General features: G+C 34.7%; 1 protein-coding gene across 1 annotated transcript; it reads left to right on the top strand.

Annotated features, from left to right (window-relative positions):
• Positions 1–2,451: 2,451 nt before the first annotated feature.
• LOC137390236 (uncharacterized) lies at positions 2,452–27,680 on the top strand. The gene is made up of 8 exons (XM_068076555.1): positions 2,452–2,495; positions 4,160–4,360; positions 4,844–4,943; positions 5,577–5,771; positions 14,486–14,620; positions 15,462–15,551; positions 16,758–17,020; positions 27,375–27,680. Exons 2-8 carry the CDS (start codon positions 4,178–4,180, stop codon positions 27,585–27,587), a joined length of 1,179 nt encoding a protein of 392 aa, XP_067932656.1. The 5' UTR covers positions 2,452–2,495; positions 4,160–4,177; the 3' UTR covers positions 27,588–27,680.

Genomic DNA, 27,680 nt, shown 5'->3' with positions numbered 1-27,680 from the left:
TCAAGGGACCGAGCAAAAGTGTTCGAATTATCAGAGCGTTCAAGTTATCAGAGCACTGTCACAAGTCCATATATTTACTTATTTATTAGTAGATACATGTACATATACAAACTATAATATAAATCAAAAGCACAAATGGCTTGTTTCAAATTAAATGCTTCTAATGTAAAGATTAAAACGTTTTCATGAAAAAGTATAGAGATTTTTCTATCACTTGAGATTGGTTTGTTGTTTGAGGTGATGTTATTGCCAAGACGTTTTTCAGATTGACATTGGCAAAACTTGATCGTTGTTAAAATGCTCAAAAGAAAAGACATTTTTTTCTTTTGGGATTTTACCCACGATCAATTTTGCCGTTTCTTCTTGAAGTTTATGCAGATTACCTTACTTTACCTGGGATTCGTTAAGAGCAACACTCCGAGGCAGTTCAATTAGAAGTTTTACGAGGTTTTACGGTAAATTCTATATCACTCACGCTTTTTAATAGATACTTATTGAATTTACACACGTATTCTGTGTTTAGGTCAAACGATGAATAGTTTTTTGTAGCTCAGACAACGTATACGTTCAATTACACCAATTTTAAGACGTTTTAAACATTCAACATTCCGACGTTGATTCAACACGGAATCAACGTCGGAAAACTATTCATCACGGGCTAGCCGGGTCACGCACTCAAGGATTTTCGCCACGCACATACAAAACAACATGCGATTTTTGTTTTGTATGTGCGTGGCGAAAATCCTTGCGCGCGTGACCCGGCTAGCCCGTGCTATTCATCGTATCGCAGTATAAATCAATTTTCACCAAACTTTTAGAAAAGTTGTTGACAAAAATATTTTGCCGATGGTGGTAATAACGACGCTTATGAATTACGAAAAGATGAAGTTTACCTCTATGGCTTTGAATAAAGTGATTTTCTAAAGCGATAACAACCGTTTCGGTAGCCGTTGGGCAAAAAAACAGTTCGAATTAACAGTGTTGAGTTTGAGTTATCTATAGCAATTTATCATTACGTGGGAACGGACCAAAGGAAATGTTCGAATTAACCATGTGTTCGAGCTATCCGTGGACGAGTTATCCATGTTTGACTGTATTTATTTTCAATGATTTTTTTCTGAATTAATACAAGACCCTTACAATTATCAACTCATTATCTGAATTAATACAAGACCCTTACAATTATCAACTCATTATCTGAATTAATACAAGACCCTTACAATTATCAACTCATTATCTGAATTAATACAAGACCCTTACAATTATCAACTCATTATCTGAATTAATACAAGACCCTTGCAATTATCAACTCATTATCTGAATTAATACAAGACCCTTACAATTATCAACTCATTATCTGAATTAATACAAGACCCTTACAATTATCAACTCATTATCTGAATTAATACAAGACCCTTACAATTATCAACTCATTATCTGAATTAATACAAGACCCTTACAATTATCAACTCATTATCTGAATTAATACAAGACCCTTGCAATTATCAACTCATTATCTGAATTAATACAAGACCCTTACAATTATCAACTCATTATCTGAATTAATACAAGACCCTTACAATTATCAACTCATTATCTGAATTAATACAAGACCCTTACAATTATCAACTCATTATCTGAATTAATACAAGACCCTTACAATTATCAACTCATTATCTGAATTAATACAAGACCCTTACAATTATCAACTCATTATCTGAAGTGAAATTAGCTTCACTGGACAGTTATCTGGGCATGCGTAAAGTTCTTTTGTGCTGTTAAGCAGTTTTATTTAAAAATGATACTTGCTTAAAAATTGCAAGTAACTGCCGAAACATGGCAAAAGTAAGATTTCTTTTAAAATTAGTTTTTATTTTTTTGAAGTCAACAAAAAACCACCAGTTTGTTAGCATGATTTTGAAATATTTACCAGATATATGAATTTTATTATTTTATTGTCTCAGATCAATAAGAATGGGTCTTGAAGCGCCTCAGCTTATTGGCTGTTTACTAGACTTTTGTACATCTACTATTGATAGAGACATCTCTCAAATACCTAAAACTGCTTCGAGCTTAAAAAAGGGCCCTTATTCACGGTTGATGAGAAACAGGAGAACATAATCAGAAAATGTGAATTAGAGACATCAGAAGGTACACAAAATTTTATACATCAGAGGTTTTAATGGCATTGGGAATGCTTTTCCATGATTGATATTTTTCTACAGGTTTAGGTTTCATTGGCTAGCAATGAATTGTTAGCTGCGTAAGAGAAAAAATGATTGCTCAGATGGTTCTTTCCCCCAAGTGCATGGAGTGTTACAATGTAGAGCCTAACTTCCTCAAGCAGCCAATAAAAGAGAAGAGAATCTTGATTTGTACATTTGATGCAGTAATGTTTTTTTTACCTCCAATCGTCAGGCGAGTGCTGAAACCATTTAGCATCGTGTTTAATGAGAAGTAGGTCTCTTCTTTTGGAAGCTCTGCTGTCTAAATAAGTAAGTTTATTTCTGTAAAATACTCTCAAGCATAATGTAACAATATTGATTATATACTAGATAATATAATTATATTGATTATATACATAATAGTAAAATAGACAGAAACATTTTACTGGTCAATTTAATTTTTTTGACAAATAGAATGACACTGCAGAGATCAAGCAACTGGCAACTGCTAAAGAAAGTGTTTTAGTTAGAATATTTGCTATTGAAATTAGCTATATTTTATTACAAACAATTATGTGACAATTATTTGAACTCTATTAAATATATACATAGTACCGCAATAGAAACAGAAGTGAGGTGTTTGTAGCTTTGAATATTTCGTCACTACAAATTGCTTGACCCAGGAGGCTACTGGAAATATTATACAACTACAAGTTTAACATATTCACACCCCTTATACAAAATTGTATGAATAAACAGATCTATCCGCGTGTCTTTTGTGTAAAGGCTATGTTGTGATTACAGTAAAACCTTTATTTGAACGCTGTAGAGCTGTAAGCTGTATTTTTTTGAAAGCTGTATTTTTCAACCTGCTACTATTTTTTGAGATGTTTATAGGCTCTTTGTGTTCTGATTGTTGCTTTTGGTTAAACCTATTTCATCTTCTTCTAAATGTTCAATACATTCCACTGTGTTTTCCGACCTCAATTTTTTTCTGCACTGGTCGAGAGAACTAAACACTCATGAATTAGTCGATTTCAGCATCCAAACAGTTTTTTAGCAGAGCAGAACTTTTACGTGTTGAAATTTAGAATACACTTTTCACTTAAATAAAGAGAAATCACATGTAACATTGCACATGCATGCTCAGCAGAAATTTTAGCCTCAAAATAGTAGTACAGATTCCATCGTAACTGCTAAACTAATTTTAACATATGTCAAAGTAGCAAGACCATGTTAACATATGTTAAGACCATGTTAACATATGTTAAGACCATGTTAAAAAAAGAATTACTAATAGAAACTTAATACAGTTATTCAATATTTCTATGGTGTTCTTTTCAAAGTTTAAACGAAATGCCGTAAAGCTTTAAATTTAGAAATTGGACTTCTATATGAACACCAATACCAAAGAAATTAAATCTTATTGATATAACCCAGTCATTATTAGTATCATTTTGTGGACATTTTTCTACTGATCCCTTGCTACTATAGGTTCATAAAAATCAAAGAATGTGATCTAAGGTGGTCAAATAGAAGTGCCATTCAATAAAAGGGTGGGGCTCTATTTTTCAACTCTCTCCTAGAGGGGTGGTCAAATAGTGGTGGCATTTAAATGAAGGTAGTGTTAAAATAGTGGTTTTACTGTAAACATTTTTTATAAAATTTTAATTTATTTTTTCAAGATTACCACATATAATTTTGTTTGTGGTTGTTTTTTTGCATATTTTTAAAGCAATTATTTTTACACTGTATATAAATACCTGAAACACATATCCTTTACTTATGAGCCACAAAACTAATTAAATAAAATACACTGTATTTTGTTGAGAATATTTGCTTCAACAGCTGATGGCTTCAACGTACAAAACAAGCATCAAAGCAAATTAACTTTGTATGTCAAGTTTTACTACAAAATTTTAGAAAAATTAATCACTCTGTTCGTCAAAATACATTTATGCAATGCATAGAATGTATTCACTTTTTACGTTTAGGTTGCATTTGTTAAAAAAATGGAGAAAAGCTACTCAGCTACTCGATACAAGCAGCTTGAAGTGATCCAGATACTGAGTGCTGTCATAGCAATCTCTGCTCTGATTGTATCAGTTTACTCTCATATAAATAACCAGATGCTACAGAAGGAAGTAGAGACTTTGAAGAGCAGAGTTGATCAGCTGGAGGATACTGTGAACCAAGTGAGGTGGTGATATTATATTACATGCATTAGTTAGATAGCTGATGAACTCTCATTTAGTTTAGTTTGTTTTTGCTTTCTTGTAACTTATTCAAAGAATAAACTTTCAACTCATCTAAATATCATAAAGCAACCACTGCCAGTATTTTATTAATTTTTTCTCATTGATTGAACACTATATAATAGTTAAGTCTTCCTATTTAACAAACAACAACATTTTGTTTACAAAAATGCACTGAACAAAAGGCTTTTGCAGTCATTTACTTGAGTTCATCATGTCGTCAGTTAAAATGTTCTGAATTGTGTGAAGGTAGAAAGCTGTATATTTTTTAGCACTTTATAGATCATATATTTATAAAATGTCAAAAAAGCTGAGCTATATATTTGTTTTTACTCAGCCCATAACTCAGTTTGCTTTATCAAAAATTGATAGATATGTTCTAATTTTGTGAATGTGTGCATACTTGGTCAAATGATATTTTAGGTGCTGCCAATGACCCCTATAACTATCAAACATGCTTTAAAGAAACGGTCAGCTGAAGATTCAGATGCTCCGGATTTGGACATTAGTCAGCTTTCTTCAGGTATGCTCATATAAGGGTAATTTTAATAAAGTGTAAGTCAGTACAAGTCAATATCATAGTCACAGTTATTAACAGTCTCTCATCCTAGTCAATATTTGGTTAAAGTTTTCAGCCGCCTCATATCATACAATTATCCATATGCAGTGTCTGTAGTAATTATAAAGTAGTTTGCAGGACAATATACTAGACAGCTACTTTTTTTGATTAATTTTAATTAATAATGAGATATTATGAAAGGTTTGCTCTAGTCTTGAATTAAAACTTAATCTAAAACTTGAGTTTGTTTTGTGATAAACATGAGAGTACTCAGAAAACGCCTTTTTACATATTGAAATTAAAAGAAAAGTTGCAATATTTCTGTTTCAATTTTAGACAAGGATAATGCTGAGTTTTAAAGTTGTTCAACAAACAGCAGCTGATTAAGTATTAAAATATATGGTACTCTACATTGAAGACATCCTTTTAAATTATGACGTAATTAGAATATCTTAAAGTCGTAATGTTCTTTAATGAGAATTCTTGGGTTCACACATATTCAATGCTCAACAATTGGGGCGCTAAAAATAAACTTATGTCTGAAAAAGTTTGTCAATTCAGCTTTTGTGTCTACAACAAACAAAAATTTACTACTAGGTGACCTTTCATCCCTACGGGGACCTCCTGGCAGAGATGGACCTCCTGGCAGAGATGGACGAGATGGGAGAGATGGACGAGACTGTGAAGATACCGAATTGAATGAGTTAGGAATGATTATTAGGATACTGATGAACCAGACCAAACCTGTGACACCGATTACACCAGCACCATCTGCACTCAACTCTAATCATGGTAGATTGATAAGCCATATTGTCTACATAATTTCTTCTTTACTGTCATAGAAAAGCTGTCCCTTTGCAGTGATTGGTTGAATAGTCAGCAGCACCACCTTATAATAGCCAGTGTTTGATATTTGCTCCTTAATGATGTGAATTTTGTGTAATTTATACTTATTGTTGTCTCCTGGCAAAAACTGTTAATTTTTCATACCTTATGAGTTTTGGTTACTTAGCTCATAAAATGCTGCTGCACTATTCGGTGTACCCCTTGTTGAAAGAATTCCTTAGATAGAGTCTCAGTCTATTTGACAACATAATATGAGCCAGTTTTGCCTAGACACAGTATTTTGTTAGCAGCTGTAATGAGAAAATTGTCTCTATTCTGCTATCAGAAGAAACCTTTGATGATTACTTATGTCAGAGATTCTCATATTTTGTCACCTCTGTTATATTAAATGTTTAGAACATGGTTTTACTTTTTTTGACAAAAGTTCAAAAAGCTTTAAATGCAAAATTTTGATTTTAGCACTTAGCTACTACAGTATTCCTTTGTTACGATAAACACTTTGAAAGCAATGTATTTAGTTACATGTATGTGTGTGCCAAGATCATAGATATAGTAAACCCTAGATATGCGAATAATCAAAACAAGTGAGGCCTATAATTAGCATGACGCAACGTCATGGTGATGTGCAAAGCGAATCAGCTGATCTATCAACTCCTATTGACTTAGCACTAAAACTGCTCAATTTTTCCATAGTTTGTGCATCTGAGACTGCATATTTTATTGAAAATATGTAAAACTTATATGCAGTAATACTTCAACTTACGAGTGCCCTAACGTACGAGAAACTTGAGGTACGAGCCAGCTTTTAAGCAAGTTTTAGCACTAAAATACGAGCCATGTTTGAGATACGAGCACATGAGACAGTTGCCAAGTATGTCGGAGGTGTTTTATGAGAACAGCATCACTCTGTATTTTTCAACTGCTCAGATTATACTTTTGTACCATGTTTTTTGTGCGCGATTTTCAGTGCAGAATGTGAATTAAAAGTACCGTGCGTAGACCGAAAGTTTGCCAGTAAAAGGATAGATAGTGCAAAGAAAAAGCGAATGATAACAATTGATATTAAATGGAAAATTATTGAAAAATATGCAAAAGATGTATGCGTGATTGAGCTTGCTCAACAATATGACAGAAATACATCCACAATTATTGTAGAGAAATTAACCCTTCATTGGTTCTACTGTCCAGTGAGCAATACTAATGGAATGTTATGAGCTACCAAAAATCACTTAGAGGTGACAAGTCAGCGTTCAGCTATTTTCTTGCTCTCCGGGTGGTCCACTTGATGCTTATTGTTCGGGTTTGGCGCTTGGCGGGCATTGGCGAACGATTGACGTAAGAGTGGCGGTAAACTTGCACCAATTATTTTACTCTTTTTCTCATTACCTGCTATTTTATTCAATCGAGTTCTAGTTGCAATTTCTGTCACATCAGTTTAGTTTCTGGTGTCACCATGCTAGCTCATACATTAGAGACAGTTGAGCGTTTTACTATTATTCAGTAGAAGTTTTGTGGCTCTGCCACCCAGTTTGCTTATTACAGCAACTTTAACATCAGAGATAGAAGTGTTAGAGGGTGCACAGACAGCACGAAGGCGTGTAACAATTATGCAATTTACTCGAAGCCTATTATATCATTAATTGCTTTGTTTGTTTCTTTAACTTGTATTTTGTTCTGATTTTGTATACATATTTTAAGCATGGTTATTCATTTTCTAATAGGCTTCACGGTCATCAGTTATAAATAAAGAGATCAGTGAACCTCAACCTCTCCAGCACCCTTTATAATTGTCACACTAGAGATCGGCATAAGTCTCTATAATTATCAAACACAAGGATTCTATTCAAGGCATTTAGTCTGCAAAAGGACTAACCATAGTTTCTAAACGATGCAGCGATCTTCACGACCACTGATGGAGAGACTGCTTAGGTTTTGGATAAAAGACAAACAATTGGCCGGTGACTGCGTAACTGAAACGATGCTACGTAAAATGGCCGGTGCTATCTATCAAGACTATAAAAAATAGACATTCGGACAAGTTGGCTAGCGGTCGTGCATTAACCCTTGGTGACAACTGTTGAAATTATTCAGCCTATAGCTCATGGTTTTTTGCATTGTGTCGCTAGCATCTCATTTTATGCTCATTAGTGCATTATGCTATACTCTGGATATAGTTACCCTTTGACCTTTCCTACATTCTCTGTTTTTTTGCCCTTGTGAATGACAACGCTGCCTGACCTATATTCTTAGTCAGTTGCTTGCTAACTTCTATATCAATAAAACGCACATCTATTATAAAGGAACTTCAACAGGTTATGGGCCCAGACACTGCACACACTGTACTCTGATATCGATATTCTGAATCCAGAATGGCTGAGGAAAGGTGGACAGTTGAGAGGCTAAACAGTAACAATTACACAACGTGGAAATTTAGACTGAAACATCTACTCATCGCTAAAGACTTGTATGGATACGTTGACGGCAGCATAAAAGAACCTGATAGCACAGCGGAGCAAGGTGTCAAGGATGGATACACGAAGAAGTTCAACCAGGCTATGTCAACAATAGTACTAGCAGTCAGTGATGAACTTCTATATCTGATCACAGAATGCACAACACCTAAGCTTGCATGGGAGAAATTACAAGCTCACTTTGAAAGGGACACCCTAGCAAATAAACTCTATCTCAAGAAAAGATATTTTAGAACTGTTATGAAAGAAGGAACACTAATCGAGCAACATATAAAGTACATGAAGGAGCTAACAGATAAGCTTGGCGCAATCAAAGCTCCGATATCTGAGGAGGATCAAGTGGTTACACTGCTAGGAAGCTTACCTGAAAGCTACTCAACCTTAGTAACAGCCTTAGAAGCTCGCGTAGACGACTTATCGCTAACTAGTGTACAGCAAGCACTCTTGAACGAAGAGCAACGTCGAGAGAAAAATCTGCCTACCACTACGAATGATCTTGATGCTAGAAGACAGACTACTCCTGATGTCGCCCTGACAGCAGGTAGATATGGCAGAAAATTGAGTCTCACTTGTTACGAATGTGGACAACTTGGGCACATTAGACGTAATTGCTCAAGGCTAACCCAAAAATCGATCGGTCACAGAACTCAGGAACATAAGGCCAAACAAGCTGCGGTGAAGGATGACGATTTTGCCTTCATGATGAATGCTGGTAGCTGTGAACAGTCTGATACGGCCAAGCCTAATCGTTGGCTAATAGATTCAGGAGCTACTCGACACATGACTCCTGATAGGGTGAAATTCAAGAGCTACACCATGTACAGTACACCAGAGAAAGTTGCTCTTGGAGACGGTCATATAGTTGACGCTATTGGGGCAGGAAATGTAGAAGTTCTTGTCAAAACCAGTCGAAAGGTAACCAATTTATGCACCATACATGATGTTCTACATGTACCTGACCTGAAAGCTAATCTGTTTTCTGTGAGGTCTGCTGCAGAGAGAGATACCATGGTACAATTTGGTCATACGCGCTGTTGGCTAAAGAACAAACATGGCAAAGTCAAGGCTATGGGGACTTTGGTTGATAAACTGTACTACCTAGACACTGAAGCACCGAATCACAATGCTTCCGTTGCGCAAACTGACCTATGGCATCAACGCCTTTCTCATGCTGGTATGCAAACTATCCAACATGCTTACCGTAACAACCTAGTCTTAGGTGCTGATCTATCTAATGTGCATGCAAATATTTGTGAACCTTGCATCATGGGTAAAATGTCTCGCAAGCCTTTTAAATCTGTACCTGTAAGAAGTACTAGGCCTCTAGAGTTAGTACACTCAGATGTTTGTGGTCCAATGCAAAACGTATCAATAGGTGGCAGCCGATATTTTGTATCCTTCATTGATGACTATACCCGCTTTGTACATGTGTATTTTCTCAGAGAAAAATCTGATGTCTTTGACAGGTTTAGAGAATTTGAATCATTAGTGACCAACCAAACTGGGCTCAGGATTGGCACACTACGTAGTGACGGTGGTGGTGAATATGTCAATAGTGACTTTGAACAATATCTAGTGTTACAGGGTATACATCACGAACTGACCATTCGATATTCTCCTGAGCAAAATGGAGTGGCAGAACGGTATAATCGTACCATTTGCGAGTCAGGTCGGGCTATGCTAAATCAGTCTGGTCTACCTAAACGTTTTTGGGCAGAAGCAATCGCAACCGCCGTATATGTCAGGAATCGTCTACCTACGAGTAGCCTAGCCATGAAGACAACTCCGCACGAGATGTGGTATGGCAGGAAACCTGCAATTAGTCACCTAAAAGTGTTTGGATGTGTCTGCTATGCTCATATACCTGATCAACTTCGCCAAAAATTGGATGATAAGGCAGAGAGTATGGTATTCGTTGGATATAGCACAAGGTCTAAAGGCTACAGACTCTATGACCCTCGTACCATGAAGGTTGTCACCCGAAGAGATGTTCAATTTCACGAAAAAAGGTTTGACCTCCTAGATGAGCAGACAACTCCTAAGCCAGCTCAGAGTATAGATATAAATGTGACACCAACGCCGCCTACGCTCGATAGCTCCTTGGATAGAGTGACACATCAACTCCGACGTTCAGAACGGCATCACCAACCTCCTCAACGCTACGGAATTGATGAGTACGCAAGCAGTATTATACATCACTCTGCATGTTTAGCTGGAGAGATAATCGAACCATCAAGTTACGCGGATGCAATAAACAATCCTCAATCGAGCCATTGGCTAGATGCAGCTAGATCTGAGTACCAGGCACTGATGGAAAATGAAACATGGTCATTAGTGGAGTTGCCCAAGAATCGCAAAGCCATTGGATGCAAGTGGGTGTTCAAAGCAAAATACACTGCCAGTGGTGAGGTCGAGCGATTCAAGGGCCGGCTAGTAGCAAAAGGCTATGCACAGATGCCAGGTATTGACTATGAAGAAACCTATGCACCAGTCGTAAAATATTCCTCTTTGAGAACGCTCTTGTCCTATGCCATTGCTAACGAGATGGTGATACATCAAATGGATGTAGTTACTGCATTCCTAAACGGTAACCTTGATGAAGAACTGTACATGGCACAACCGGAAGGTTTTGTGAAACCAGGAGAGGAAAACTTGGTATGCCGACTCAACAAATCCATCTATGGTCTAAAACAGTCCCCGCGGTGCTGGAACATAGTGCTAGATACATTTCTCAAATCTCTGAACTTTACTCAATCAAATGCAGATCAGTGTGTATACATTCGCAACAATAATGAGCAGAAGACAATTATTGCAGTTTATGTAGATGACCTTGTCATCATTGCTAACCTGGAGAGTGATGTGAAGAAAGTCAAGACCGCACTTGCTAACAGATTTCAGATGAAAGACTTGGGAGAGCTTCACTACTGTTTAGGTATTAATGTTCTGCATCAAGGCAGCACTCTAAAGTTGTGTCAGAAAAGTTATGTTGAACAGATCCTTAGGAAATATGGTATGGAACATGCTAAACCTGTTGCAACACCAGCGGCCACTGATGTTCGACTGCAAAGGGATGATGGAAGCAAACCTGTAGATCCTGTCAGTTACCAATCTATTGTAGGGAGTCTTTTGTACGCCTCTATAGCTACTCGACCAGATATAGCACATTCTGTGGGAGTGTTATCAAAATTCAACTCATGCCCTACAGAAACGCATTTGACAGCCGCCAAACGTGTACTCCGATATTTGAAAAACACTGCTGATTATGGAATGACTTACCACAAGTCAAAAGGTGAAATTGAAGGCTTCTCAGATGCAAGCTGGGGTGATGACTATGATAATCGTCGCTCTACATCTGGGTATGTATTCATGAACAATGGTGGGAGTATTAGCTGGATGAGCAAACAACAAAGCACAGTGGCACTGTCAACAGCTGAGTCCGAGTACATAGCATTATTTAATGCTACTAAAGAAGCTGTGTGGTTACGCCATCTGCACAGAGATGTTACACAAACAACTTCTGCACCCACAATTATTCAAGTTGACAATCAGTCAGCAATATCCATCGCCAATTTTGCCAAAAACAATAAGCGTACCAAACACATGGACATAAAATTTCATTACACTCGCGAAGCGATAGCCGACAAATCCATTGCTACAACGTATTGCCCGACTGCGAATATGTTAGCAGACATATTTACCAAGCCTTTAGCCAAGGACAGATTCATTTATCTCCGAGCCCAGTTAGGTATTTCAGTCTAATGTGCTCGTCTATTACCGTGTTTATTATGTCTATATGTAGGCCTATGTACATTTGGTAGTCATTTACTTCTGTGTCGCAAAAAAATTGCATGATCTATGTGGGAGTGTTGAAATTATTCAGCCTATAGCTCATGGTTTTTTGCATTGTGTCGCTAGCATCTCATTTTATGCTCATTAGTGCATTATGCTATACTCTGGATATAGTTACCCTTTGACCTTTCCTACATTCTCTGTTTTTTTGCCCTTGTGAATGACAACGCTGCCTGACCTATATTCTTAGTCAGTTGCTTGCTAACTTCTATATCAATAAAACGCACATCTATTATAAAGGAACTTCAACAACAACACCTGTGTTCGTCCTGATCGCAACACGTTGAAAGGGCGACGAAGGCAAACGTCCTTAGATAGGTTTTTCTTAAAACGGCCGGCTGGTCGTGAAAGCGAAACAAAAGAAAAATTAGCAAACCAGCGAGAAATTTAAAACTATGAACGCCGAAGAAATTTTAATTGCGTTAAGTTAAAGATTAAAGTTTGCTTTTAGGTTTGCTTTTAAGTTTGTCTTTTAAGACTTGGATAAAATTTAAATTTATCAAAGTCAACTGTTGTAATGAAGGATAACTTATCTCTCCCTCTCTGGCAAATGCTAGCGTTAGCCGCTATTGTATGTATTTAATTTTACATTTTAATTAATCACATTTCCTTGCATTATTTTTATTTGTTGCTTTTTGAAAGCATGTGGTAAGTTAGGACAATAACCAACATGTTCTTTCTGTTACAATATATTGTTTTGAGTCTTTTATTTGCATTTTCAAAGTATGAAAACCTATCAATATATATTTAATTATTCTATATATAAATAAATTGCACCAACATGCGAGTAAATTGACATACGAGCTCAGTCTCTGAACGCATTAAGCTCGTAAGTCGAAGTATGACTGTAATGACTTTGGATGAGAAAGGCAAGAATCTTACACACATGGTAATGAATAATACCAATGATTTAGAAGCTTCTATATCATTGATAATACAAAGAGTGACCAAATAGAAATTAAACTAATAACAAACTAATGAATCAAATGAGGTTTAGAAGCAGTTACGCTGGACCCCTGTATTAAACACCCATTAGACATGACTTAAAATAACTAGACGAGATAGTTTTTGTCTAAGGTTGGTTGAGCTAGATTCCTGCTTTGAAGCGGCATAGTGTTTTCTGATTTTAGTATAGCGATTTACTATAGTTTTGAGTAGACTGTTGGCATGCACTGTACATGTAAAACCTTTATGGAGGTTATGTAATAAAACATATATGTTACTGTCTGTGATGTTACTTGTTTAAAAGCTCTCTGTGTGATACCACAGCTCTCCATGTGTGAACGTAGGCACTTTTCTGCAGCAATTCATATTCGGCCTATCAATCTGGTCACCAATCCTCCTCTGTTTTTAACTGAGATTAGGGTTATGTCATCACTATTTCTACTTCCCACTACTTCGACATCAGTCAAGAACTTGATACGCTCATCACATTTGAGTTAGAAAAAATCCTCATCACCGAACTCCTCATCTTCACCTTCCTCAGCTTTTGTCTCTTCTTTCTTTTTCTTTCTAGCCAGAGAATGTAGCCAGGAGTTGGCCAGTTTTTTCAGCCCTGCTCACATCCAGATCAATACAGTTAACATTGGGATTTGGTGTGATATCTGCTTTTATGAACAGTGCTCGAAGTGCAGATCTAAAGCACTGCACATCCGGGTTATTGTTATAGCCACCCTTAGATCGTATTGTGGAAAACAGAATCTCAATGTGATCCTGGTTGATCTTAAAGGTTAGGAAGTAGTTGATGTAAGGGTAGTTGCTGAAAAGATATTGAGCAATGTCATGTACAGATTTGGCTGCTGACTCAAAACCAATGATGAAATGATGATGATTTTCCTATTATTTTTCACTAGCAGCTTTCAGCTTGGTATCTTTAATCGGCATAGATAGCTTATGATATTGTTGAGAACTTCTCGTTTTTGAGTTGAAGTTTTGTTTTGTTATGGGCAATTCAGGATATACCTGGGGTGTTGTGGTCTCTTCTGATGACATTTCACTAAGAATTTGGTCTTATTGTTATGTTTATGACTTAAAAACTAGCATGCCAAGCATGCTTCCACTACTAAACTTATTGCTCAAATGAAGGCTTTGATGCTGTGATGCACATCACTACGACGTAACGTCGTGAAAACAACAGCCAATTATAGGCCTCACTTTTGCTCCATTGTATTGATAGCTATTCGCCAATCTAGGGTTTACTATATCTATGGCCAAGATCATCGGAAATTCCTTGAAGTTAGTTTTATAGTGAAACCGGTTATTCACTCAGCAGAACTTCAACACAGATACATGTATATCACTTGTATTGCCAGTCCAATTCAAGTCAGAGCTACTTTTTAGAAACCTTGTTGCAAGAGATGAATGAGACAATTGCTTATGGACTGTTGAGTCTTCTACAAAATAACAACAGGAAGTTGAGAGAAATTGAGGAAGAGTTACAAAGGAATGAACCAACGCCCACTTCCCTTCCTAATGGTTTGTTGCTTTTTTTATAGGTTGGTGTCAGTGAGTTCTGCGCCATAAATACTTGTTTGCTGTGTAATAAAGTTTGTAAATTTTAAACTTTGGTAGTAATTCATCTGCTCTTACAGTGCATCTGCACATTAATACCAACTATGAATAATATGGCTTGTCCAGTGGTATGAGAGTGGTCATTTTAAAACCACTTGTGGTGTGATATACCACAGTATGAGAGGTAGAAAATATATATTTGCTTTTTGGACAAATACTATATAATTAAAATATATAATATATAATATTATAATACATCATTATAATATTATTGGTCATTCTGTTCTGTAAAATTTCTAACACTCACGCTCATTTTGTGTAAAATATGATGTGTTACCATGAAATGACGAGCCTATTAAATTGCTATAGCCATAGAATATCTACCGCGACTGCCAAGCCAGTACAGGTTTGGTTTGGGTTTTAATTGCTACCACACCACAAGGAGCACTAAACTAATACTATTGCTTGAGCAGTTTTAATTGCTACCACACCACAAGTGGTACTAAACTAATACCACTGCTTGAGCGGTTTTAAACAATGCTATAATTATGTTGTTGCATTCTAGATATTTTATAATAAATCATCAAGATAAATATCTCTGTATGAGTGATGCTAATAAAACCACATCATGAGTGATACTAATAATACCTGCTAATAAGTGGTATTAGTGTTGCCATCTAAGCCACTCATTTAGTGATACTAAGATGCGGGATGACCTCGCTCTTAGCGACTAACTTCCCCACGACATACCTGGATGTATAATATATAGAAAGGTTAGGGAGTGTATGTGTGACAATGTTTTTAGAAGGACAGTCAACACCTGTAGGAGGTGGAAGTTCATATATCAGATGGGGAAGGAAGTCTTGTGGCAGTTCTACAGAACAGCTGTATACAGGTAAGATGTCTATAGTTTCATGGTAACGGTTTACGCTTTATGGTTCAACGCTAAAAATACTGACCATGAAGCACAAGTTCAGATCAAAAAATTTACTATTAAAAGGTTTTTTATCTGCATCTCCTTCTAGTCAAGTTGCTTTTTTACTTTTTCATACCATAACTGGAAGATTGAACCGTTAAATTTAGTTTGGTTAATTTTAATTGGTTATTGGCCAGTAGTTAGCAGGTGTTCTTAGCAAAGGCAGTTAATCAAGTCTATTTAAATTTGCATCTTACCAACTCTCAACCAAGCTAAAGAGTAGCTGTACAACAAAGAACAGCTGCCTAAACAAAATAGGTAAATATTCTGGTGAAAGCAACCTAGAGTTGTCTCCCTAATTTTAAAGTTAACATACAAAATCAAGAATAACTTTTACATAAAAGAATGTTGGTTTTAAATTTGATTGCATCAAGTGCTCAAAATTTTAGTTTGCTTGTTTCAGAGTTAGATCGATTGTCAATTTGAGCAAGAGTTGCCTTTCCTTAATGGGTCGAGCACTGCTTTTGAAGAATAATTATACTTTATAACATAAGCAACTGAGAATTAAGGAAGGTGAGTGTAGAAAAAACTAGGTCAATAAGCGGTGCAACCAGTTATTCTTCAGGAAACTAGGTCAATAAGTGGTGCAACCAGTCATTCTTCAGGAAACTAGGTCAATAAGTGGTGCAACCGGTCATTCTTCAGGAAACACACTTTAGTCAGTCAACTCTTTTAACTTTCAGTAATTCTAATTATTAAGAAGACTTTATTTGTATTATATTTATTAATTGCAATCAATGCATTTATTTGTTTTAATGCATTCACTAGTCTTAATATGTTTATTAGTTTTAATATATTTATTAGTTTTAATGTATTTAATAGTTTTAATGTATTTAATAGTTTTAATACATTTATTAATTTTAATGTATTTATTAGTTTTAATGTTTACTAAAAAGTTTTGAACGTTTAGTCGGAGGTAATAGTACGAGCTAAGTCGTTTGTATCAAAACTCTGTGTGCATTATTTGCAGATGAAGACCACTAAGGTTTGTCTAATTTAGTAGTAAAATTTTTTATGTTATTTCATGCCAAATAGCAGCTACTGTAAGTTTAAGAGCATTAAGACATCGATGTACACTATGGTTGAAAATTGAGAGCTGACTAAAATTTCTATTTGTGTTTCCAGGATTAGTAGCTGGTCAACACTATCTACAAACTGGAGGTTCATCTGTCTACGCATGTCTGCCATCAACACCAGAATACAACTCATATACACCTGGTACCGACAGCTACAACTGGATTTATGGAACAGAGTATGAGACTGGTTCTGATATATTTCTTACCAGAATGCAAGATCATAATGTGCCCTGCGCCAGATGTTACGTTCCAACAAGAACAACCACTATTATGATTCCTGCTAAGCGAACCTGTCCACCATCTTGGAATAAGGTAAAACATTATTGACCAGTGTCACTTGTTTGAGCTTTCATTAACGTATCTTGGACTTTTATTACCTTCCATGACTTGAGGAGTTGATGATTTTTCAATTTCTATTTAAACGAAATTCATTCGTAGATAGACGACTAATTACTATATAATCTGTATAAGGGGCTAAGTTAAAAACCAAAATGGTCAGTCGACAACTCAAATTAAATTGAAGGTTAAATTGCCTAAGTGTAAAAGGTTTAGTCACATTGAGAAATTACCTAGAAATTATGTTGCATATAAATATTGCTGTACATTGATATCGCTGTACATGTACAGATATATATACATGTATATATACTGTATATATTTAAATGTATATATATACATATATATATACTGTATATATTTAGATGTAAATATATATATATATATATATATTTATATATATAAATATTTGTGAGTTCTAATCCAGCCGGGTGTGAGACTTCAATAGTTATAGACAGACAAATATCCAAACAGATGACAACAAACTTTCAGATTTGTAGGTATACAACATGTGTGTATTTCTCAAAGTCTGTCTGTATGTCTGTAGTTCAGCATTTTTAGCTATAGCTTTTAAAACCTTGGAATAAAAGTTGCAAATTCTGCTGGACTTGATTGAACTCATGCATGAAGATTTCAACAGGAGGTTTGCAATCCAATTCTCTAAACACGAGACTCTGAAAGCTTTTACTTTATAGACCCTTTTCACATGTGCAGGTGTTAAATGATGTATTAATTGATATTCTATTAGCTCTATTAAACTCGATGCTTTTTCGTGTTTTAATGAACTTCTATTTTCTGTTTCTCGTAAGGTTCACTTTTATGCGGACAAAATTGTATGATCTTGAGTAGGATTAGTCTTTACATTCTTTTACCGTTCGGTCAGACAAAGTACCAGACAAAGACAGTCTAATATCTCATTTTTACATTTGTACCAGTATCAAGAGGTACCAGTATCGTCATATTCAAAGTTTTGATGGATTTCTGCTGAGACAGTAACTTTTTTTATACACACACACTTCTTTGGGTGAATTGTTATTATTAATTCAACATATTCAGGATTTTTATTTTGCTTTCTCAGTTTGTTTTAATTGTATCATTACTAAATCATCTTTTATCGTAATCGAATCAAAACATACTTAATTTCGCTGTTACTTGCTGATTATCTCACACTTAAGCGCTTTTATGGTTGTTTTATTTTCTTCCTTAATTTATTTGACCTGCACAAACATTTTTCTAATAATAAGAAGTTTAAAAGTTACAGTTGATTGAAAAAGTTAGAAAACTTTTACAGTTGTTTCATTTTTTTAAATTTATTTAAACTGCGCAAAAAACTTTTCTCATAACATGAATTTTTAACGTTAAAATGGTAACTGTTATTAAATGTTAAATAAAAATAAATTTTCTGTGCAAAGACTTTTACTAGCCGAGCAACGCCGGGAACTCATCTAGTATATTTATATATGTACAATAATATATAATTATATGTGTGTACGCGCACACAAGTGTGCGGGCGTATGTATATGTATAGTTGGCTATATATAAATATAAAATATAATTGCATTATGAGGTATATATATAACCTGTATATAACACTGAGATTTACATATGTACTGCGGTCAAGTCAACTTTATATAGATGGCTTGACCTTGACTTTGCCTTGACCGCAGTATATATGTAAATCTCAATGTTCATCTTTTGTTGAAAGATGAACATGTAGTTCTATTTTCTATTGTTGCTGCGTCTAGCTATAGTGATTAAATTCTAGCTTTTGAAGTCTGTATAATACTGGAATTGGACTCTCAACCATTGTGACCACTAGTTTGCAAACACGCCCATCTTACCACAGCGCTAAGTCGTTCTTACCATTCTCAATGCTCTTACTATATATTTTATCGCAATCGCACATACTAAGTGTTCATTTGCTATTATTTATTAATATTACCTTTTGCATTTATTATTTTTTAGAGAATTTTTTAAAAGCCTATTTTTCTGTCATTATCTATCTTTTTAATTTGTAATCTTCCAATGCGCCATATTGATTTCAAATACACATTTACACTCATATTATGAGTGTAAATGCGTATTTGAAATCAATATGGCGCATTGGAAGATTAAAAATTGAAAAGATAGATAATGACAGAAAAATAGGCTTTTAAAAAGTTTACCTTTAAGCTTTTAAAAAGATTTACCAAAACCGGAGATATTATCTCTGGTTTTGGTAAATCTGTAAAAGCTAAATCATTTTTGCAAAAACAAGTGTACATATTATCTAAAGTAGGAATTGCCTCTACATTTTTTATCCGTTCAGTTAGACGAAGAAAGTCTGATATCTCATTTTTGCGTTTGTAGCCGTATCGAGAGGGACCGGCATCTTTTGTCAAAACTTTGAATACAACGAGCTTTTGCTGCAACAGTAACCTTTTTTATACACACACTTCCATGTGCTCATTGTTTATTTTTTCTCTTGATTTCTTTGAACTGCGAAAAACACCTTTTTCATGATATAAAACTTAAAAGTTAGAATGATAAACGTTGTAATGGTTAAATGAAAATCATTTTTCTTCGCAAAAACCTTTTTATTACCCGGACAATGCCAGGCATTCATTTAGTATATATTTATACTATGATAAATAATCCTACTAATTGCTGTTTAAAAACGCAAATACGCACTAGCAAAATAGGCCATAGTTGAGATGTCAAATTTTGTATATGGGTCGCGGTCACAGAAACCATGGTTAAGTTGCAAATCACGAAGTTGAGTTATTCGACTTTAATGTTGCCCTAACTGAATTCATAATATTGGTAAGGATTTTTGTAACACTTGCCTCTGGACCAATCAAAGAGTGATCTTTCTGAATCTGAAGTCAGTTTAGATAACAAATGTCTTTAAACCTCAGAAAAACCCTTAAAACCGTTGCTATGCTAAATAGAAAGTACTGAAAAATGGCGTCCGAAAAACGTAGTCGTTTCTTTTTTGCCGATTTGAAAGATAATTCTGACATTTTGGACACCTATGAGTACTTTGGTATTCCAACTGATGTCAAAAGCAGTGTAAGTAAATGGAATGATCATGATATATTCCTAACCATTCTTATAAGATTATTACAATATTTAATTATAAGAATAATTATTCGATTTTATAAGATTTATTTATAAGAAAAAATATTCGAATTTGCAAGATCAAAGTATAGAGTGACCGATGATGTGCAATATGTTACTGTTATTATTTTTTAAAAGATTTTGTTGATCATACTACAGTTGTGTTCAATATCGCGGCACTGCTAAGCCGTTTTTAATATCTAAAAAATTAAGTAATACATTTACTTATAGATATACAGCCATTTCTATGACAACCAGCCAAAGTCTGTTTAGATTTTTAAATTCAGCGTAATGTTTTTGATAGAAAGACAGACATCTAGATAAATATTACAACCTCTTAATATTAGTTGCTATGACGTTTTGAAATGTAAACAAAGTTGTGCATCGGTTTTCGTTTCTCAGACTTTACCACCAGTTTTCTTGGAACTATGTTTTCGCACTAATGGTAAACGTGCATTCAGTTTATTGACCATAAAGTCTGCTGTAATTAAGCTAGAATCAAATTTTTTTTGCAAAATAACTGTGAGAATTTTCTCATTCTGCTAATGTACATAACTCTAAATCTTATAATCCCGACTTAACCATGGTTTCTGTGATCATGACACATATGTTAAATAAAAATAAGCTTTATATATATATAGTACGTTATTGGCAATAATTTCATTTTACAAATAGAAATGTTTTTCAAATTAGGACATACAACAATAGTAAAACAAAAAAACGGGAAAAAGCAACAGTTAGCCATTAAAATTGAATAAATAGTCTGACAAATAGTGTTTAAAATGTCTTTCTCTGCTAAGAGAACGGATATTTGGTGGAAGATTGTTAAAGCAGCTGGCAATGATATTTTCAACATGATTGTTAGTGATTGTATGCAATCTGTTCACATCACGTAATTTGAAATGAGTTGAGAACCTGTAATTGTCACGTAAAAAATGAAGAAACAAACCATGAAAAATCTTGAAACATTGAATTGAAGTAAAATAGATATTTAGCATAGGCAGAGTAAGAAGACGCAGAGATTTGGAAAGATCATTTGTTGGAATAATATATGCAGGAATATGATGTAGATTTGCAATGAGTCGAAATGCTCGTTTTTGCAACAAAAATGAATCCTTAGTGACATATCTTGGAGCTAGATTATAATAAATGTGAATACCATAAATAATATGGCAAAATATAAACTGATAATAAAATGCAATAGCAGATTTTTGAGTTCATGTATGGCCTGCAAAACTGGAGCAGAGTCAATGACTTCGTGACCTTACTACAAATAGCGTCGACATGGTTATTCCAAGAGAGTCGATCTGTCAAAACAAATCCTGACAATTTTGTCTCATATTTAAAAGCGATAGATTGACTGTTAAACTTAAGAGTAAAGCTGTTTCGAAGGTTTTCATCAGTATTATAAAGAAGAGAGTGTGATTTTTGTAAATTGATTGTCATATGATTTGATGTACACCAGTTGCTGATAATTTGCATGATGCGATTGCAGTTCATCTCAAGAAGTTGCACATCTTTGTGATAACTAACAAAAACAGTATCATTGACGTAGGCAAAGCCTTTTGGAATAAGTCTAAAAAGATCATTTATATATATTAAAAATAATACTGGCGCAATAAGTGACCCCTGTGGAACACCAATATCTATTTCTTGTGTCAATGATTCCTTGTCATTCATGACAACCTTTTGGCGCCTTTTGTGAAAATAGGATTGAAGTATTTGCAATGATTTATTTTTGAACCAGCAATTTCTAGTTTATGATATAATATTTTGTTATTGACACAGTCAAAAGCTTTGCTGAAATCCAAAAACATCAAGCAAATCTGCTTACCACTGGTTTTTAAATACAAACAATCTGAGATTAGTTTATGAACAGCATCAGTACATGAATGACTTTTTCTGCAACCACACTGATAAGGATGTAAAATATCATTTTTGGACAAATGAGAGTATATATGTGAATATTTAAGTGCTTTTCAAAAACTTTAGATAGAATAGGGAGTTCTGAAATAGGGGGAAAATTTGATGGGTTGCTATATGATCTCCTCCTTTAAACAATAGAGTAACTCGTGCATGTTTCCATGCTGAAGGAAAACAGCCATCAATCAATATTCTGTTAAACATATCAGTGATAATAGGTACAATGAATGGAAGAGTTGCTTTTATCATTTTTACAGAAATATTGTCTATGCCTGAGGCTTTGGAATTAGGAATGTTACTGATATATTTTACAATATCATGAGGAGTAAATTTTGGAAACTCATTAATTGCGGTTTTCAACTCAGTGTTTTGACAAGACAAATAAGGAATAGATGACGGTAAAATTAAATTTGAAAGTTTACTTGCAATAGACACAAAATGAGAGTTAAGTTCTGAAGCTGACAAACAAGTGTCACAGCTTTGAGGTTTCTTATTTTTCACATTCAAAGCTTGCCAAAGCTTACGCGTATCACTAAGCTCTGACTGTTTACCAAGTTCATCGATACATTTTGTTTTTTTTTCTTTTAATGAAATTTGTGACAAAATTGCGCTGCTTTTTGTAAGCAGTCTAATCTTTGCAGTTTTTCAGTTGTTCTCTCAACTTTATATTTTGCTGTACCTCTTTGTCAAGCCAGATAGGTAAAGATTCTGACTTGACTTTTCTAGTTTTAAGAGGTGCTAACTCATTGACAGCTATAGAAAACTTTTGACTAAATAGGTTAATCATGTCATTAGTGTTCTTTTTAATCAAAATATCATTCCAACAGATAAAGGAAAACTTATTTGAAATATTGTCAGGAACGAATCTGGAGTAATCTTTATAAGCGACTTTCCGAGGAAATCATTTATGTGCAAAACCAATTTTTCTTACAATAAATGCTAATTATGATCACTCATAGACAATTTAAGTACTCCAAAAAACTTGGCGTGATGAGAAAAATTTGTATACCCATGATCAATTAATGTCGAGGAGTTTTCAGTTACTCTTGTGGGTTCGCCAATCAGCTGTTTTAAAGACAGCGGATTACATATTTTCCTTTTCCAATTAGAACTTTCTTTTGTGTTCAACAAATTGATATTGAAATCACCTAGTATCAAAATTTCTTTAGTGTTGCTGTAACAATCTTTCACGAAGTCTGAAAATTTTGCTATCCAATCTACTGTAGAATTTGAAGGTCTATAAACAAAAGACACTGTCACTATGTTTCCATGATGCACAGTTCTTCGGAGTTGCGCCCTCACCAAGTCATGGAAACGGCGTCTTCGCACTGAACTCACTGCGCACTGGTCAGTGCGAAGCCAGTGCAAATTTGCAGCAAGGAAACAGCAATTGCGCAGTGGCTGCGCATAGCTCTCATGCCGTGGAAACAGATTCTTCAAGCGCCATAGACTAGTACAAAAGTTATCATGCTGTATTGCACTTCCCAATAGATCTGAGATCCCCCAGATTATCGGTTGTTAGTTGTATGTGAATAGTATGTTTATTTGATATATATGCATATACCGATGTATCGTGAATCTAAAATGAAATTAAATGAAGAGTAAATAATAATAAAAGAGGCAATAGCAAGTTTGATAGCGAGTGAAAGTAGCATAAAAGATGTATAAAAACTCGCAATAATATGTAGCAGATAAAACATCGCTAACAAATTATGATTTGATATGAATGAGTATATAACAGATATAAAGCAGAAATGCGCATATACTTGAAAAAGGCAGCTGAAAACAAAGCATTAACTATATGAATAATAGCAAATAAAAAAGGCACTCTGCATAATAATGATATTGAAGTAAAAAGTATTACCTTGTTACATCCTCTCAGGAAATGCAATAAGAATTGTCCTGGTTGTGATATAACGTGATAAGTATTCTTGATCGTGCTTTCTGATGACTTTAGTTTACTTTAGGAATATTGACGAATATGATAAGTGTAAAACACAAGTTACCAGCTTGAGGTGCACAAGAGAAATGCCTCAGGTGGTCCAAAAAATAGAAAAGCGTTGCTGCCAATTGCTAATGAATCATACTTCCGATTATAAACCAAATACACAAATGTTGAAATAGTATTGAAAAACACATAAAATGAGGACAAGGCTTGGTGAAATCACAACTCTGTGGTTAAAATTGACTTGTTTGCTGTCTCTTGAGGACAGCTGATAGACTTGGACAGTGAATAAAGATGTACACATTACTACGTGTATAGCAAAATAAATTGCTGAATCCAACACATGCTTATCTTTGTTTTCGCTATTCTTCTGATATTTTTTCACTTAAATTTAATTATGGTCTGCTCCTACGAAGATGATGAAGTGATTACTTTCCTAGACTTTGTTATCGATACCAACACTTTTCGAAAAATAGGTGGCACGCCCTAAAGTAACATTTCAATAATCTATTACTTATATAAATATTTATTAAAAATATATTATTTGTAAAAATTGTGTTAAGGTTTGTAAAAAATTGTGAATGTGTATTGTAAATAAAAGTATAATGACGACACAAGCATAAAAAGACCGTTTCTGGCGTTCGGTATGCATGATCGATTCCATGTATCCATCCAGTGATTCGATTTATACAATTTCTCTTTTCTGGCTAATTTGCTGAAAACCACTGCGCAGCATGGAAACGTACAATCTCCTCGACTCCGGAGGGGGCTGCTTTGCAGTACTGCACACCATGGAAACATAGTGTATGTAAGGTCTCGAAATAACTGTGATGACTTTAATGGAAAGACAATCAGCAGCAATTTCGTTAATAGCAAAATCCAAACACTTGAAATTAATGGAGTGGTGAATATAGCATAATAAACCACCACCCTGGTTATAGTTCCTATCATTTCTTATCATATTGTAACCAGAAATTTTAAAGTAATCATCACCGTGTCTAGCTCCAAGAAATGTCTCAGAAAAACAAATAACTTTAAATTTATACTTGAAAATCAAATACTTAACTTCATCCATTTTGGAAGATAATCTTCTTATATTTAAATGGGCAATGGAAAATCTTTTAGAGAGATCCATCATTTAAGAGGTTCAGCATGACATAAACAATGAGTTGATGGTATACTTATTCCATGTGAGATGGAATTTTGGTAGAATAGGGAGGAGGAGAATTTAATCTTCAAGGACCTCAATCTTTAAAGAATCTTTCTATGAAGGAATCAGGGTCAGTATCTTTGATATCTTGATGTATTTTATTGTCATCTGCATCGAGTGGGACACCTTTAACAATAACCACATTCTCTTTAAGAGAATCTGGATCAATGGGCAGTCTGCAGGATGATTCATCAAACAGATCAGATTTCCAGCAATCTGTAACTCCTTTAGCGATGTCCCGGGATCGGAATTGAATCATAATTCTAGGATTGTTTGATTTGAAGTTGTAGCGAGTAACGAGTTCAATGATGGTTGGCCCATACTGACTGTTCGTAGCTTTCCATGCTGTGTCTTGATTAAATGATTTATGGAGAGAAGAGTTTGGTCGAATTGAAACCACAATGTTGTTGTTTCCAACAAAAGCAGTCTTCTGTTGTTTAGATTGAGCTGGTTGCTTGATTGCTGGAATATGCTGATCAACATCCATTAGGGTAAGATTTGAAGTTGACGGCATATTTTGTTTGTTGTGCGATTTACTTTCTGGGTTTGAACACACTGTTGCATTAGCTGAATGTTTCCTTAGTGGTTGATCTTGAAAGTAAAGATTTCGCTTTGTTGTCTCTGCATAAGAACTCTGTTGTTCAATGAGCTCACCAGATAATGATTTTTGCATAGTTAAAAGTTTGTTATCAAACTGATTTGATGACCATGATGAACACCTGATGAATTCATCCTTAAGATTTTCTGTAAAAATAGATGTTGATAGTAACTTGTCAACTTTCAGCAGAGTTCTAGAATTCTGCAGTCAAGAATTTTATCGTAATACTCAATTTTCAGCAGTTTTCACATGTTTCCGTAGCTTTTTTGAAGTAGTGTATGAAGCACTTCTTGAGGCTTCATGATTAATTGTAGACAGGCACATGAGTATGGATTGAATATATGATTGAAAATTAAATAAAGACAGCGTTGAAAGCTCATCAATGCACTTTGTTTTTATTTGCACATTAAGAGCCTTCTCTTGATCTTCTGTGAAGGTGGTAAATATCTGTTCATTGTGGGAAAAGAAGATGTCAAGATTTGTAAGCTTGTTCACAAGTATTCTACTCGTAGTGTTGTAAAAATTTACAATATACAAGGCTGAAGCACTCGAGTGCACTACTAGACCAGAATGGTCTATACTCTCCTTGATGCTTCCACGTTATAGTCAGTTGATAGGTGAACCACGAAACTACGTTTGAAAACCTCATAACCGGCAGCAGTACAATTTATTACTATCTGTGGGTTTTCAGGCTTACCCAGAATGTCGTAGGTAGTTTTAGACCTTTTGGCATAATCTCTTTTCTTGTGAAAAGATTTGATACTGGACAAGATGTATGGCAGCTGATTGGATTTTAATACTCCACTTGTTTCTTCTTCAGAAGTCTGACTGTCCAGTTTGTCTATCTGCCCTTCTTTATTAGTTTCAGAAGATGTTTTTTCCTATTTTTTGACTTATTACCCATTGCTTTTCAGAATTATTTCAAATTTAAAAAAGCAACAGAGAGCACAAATTTTTTAGTCTGTTGTGGCGTTGCGCTCGACGCAACTCTAGGTTTTCTATGCTAAAACCTTTTTATTACATAGGCAATGTCAAGAAATCACCTAGTACTGTTTGACAACACAACTATACAATAACTATAACACATCAGTTGCCAGGTTGTTGTCATTGGTTGATTTTTAATTGTTGCCAATTCATGTTAATAAACAAAACAGATCAAAAGCATGGGGCCACAGCTTTATTTTTGTAGTAAGCTATCAAAAATATTCTCCACAGACAGCTGTATCAAACTATAGAATAGTCACGTATGTGTAAAGATACTAAACTTTACAAACTGGATTTTTATTAAAAATATACTTTCATGCATTTTTGCTAATTTCAAAGCAGAGACTCAATTTATAAGACAAGTATAATATAAATCAATCACATTTTTAAAACTACAATTTTCAAAAATTAGATGAGTTAGAAGTAGCTTAGCGAGACAAAAACATATACTTTTTCTTTTTATCTCAAGTCTGCATATGCATACCAGTTTTAACAGGTAAAAAGGATTTTTAGGGTTACATATACTATTGTGAACACATTATTTTTATTATCACAACTATTTTGCTAACAGGAGTACGAAGGATACCTGATGTCGGGCTATTATGGCCACAAGAGAGCCTACAACTATGTCTGCGTTGACAAGGAACCTGAAGCTTTACAGAGTCTGTCAAGCAATGTAAATGGTGCTCTAATGTATTTTGTTCAAGGTGCCTGTCCTGGGCTTGGTCTCTGTCCCCCTTACATTTATGGAGCAGAACTAACCTGTGTTGTATGTTCCAAGTAGAATTCTTTATTTAGCCATAGTACAGTTAAAAGAGACACTTTATTAAAATTTCATTTTTTGTGGCATTTTTAATCTGAAATAAAATCTGACATT

Source organism: Watersipora subatra, chromosome 3 (assembly GCF_963576615.1).
Source record: "Watersipora subatra chromosome 3, tzWatSuba1.1, whole genome shotgun sequence".
NCBI classification, from domain to species: domain Eukaryota; kingdom Metazoa; phylum Bryozoa; class Gymnolaemata; order Cheilostomatida; family Watersiporidae; genus Watersipora; species Watersipora subatra.
Note: the sequence above shows the minus strand (reverse complement) of the source record. Positions and strands in the feature narration are given on the sequence as shown.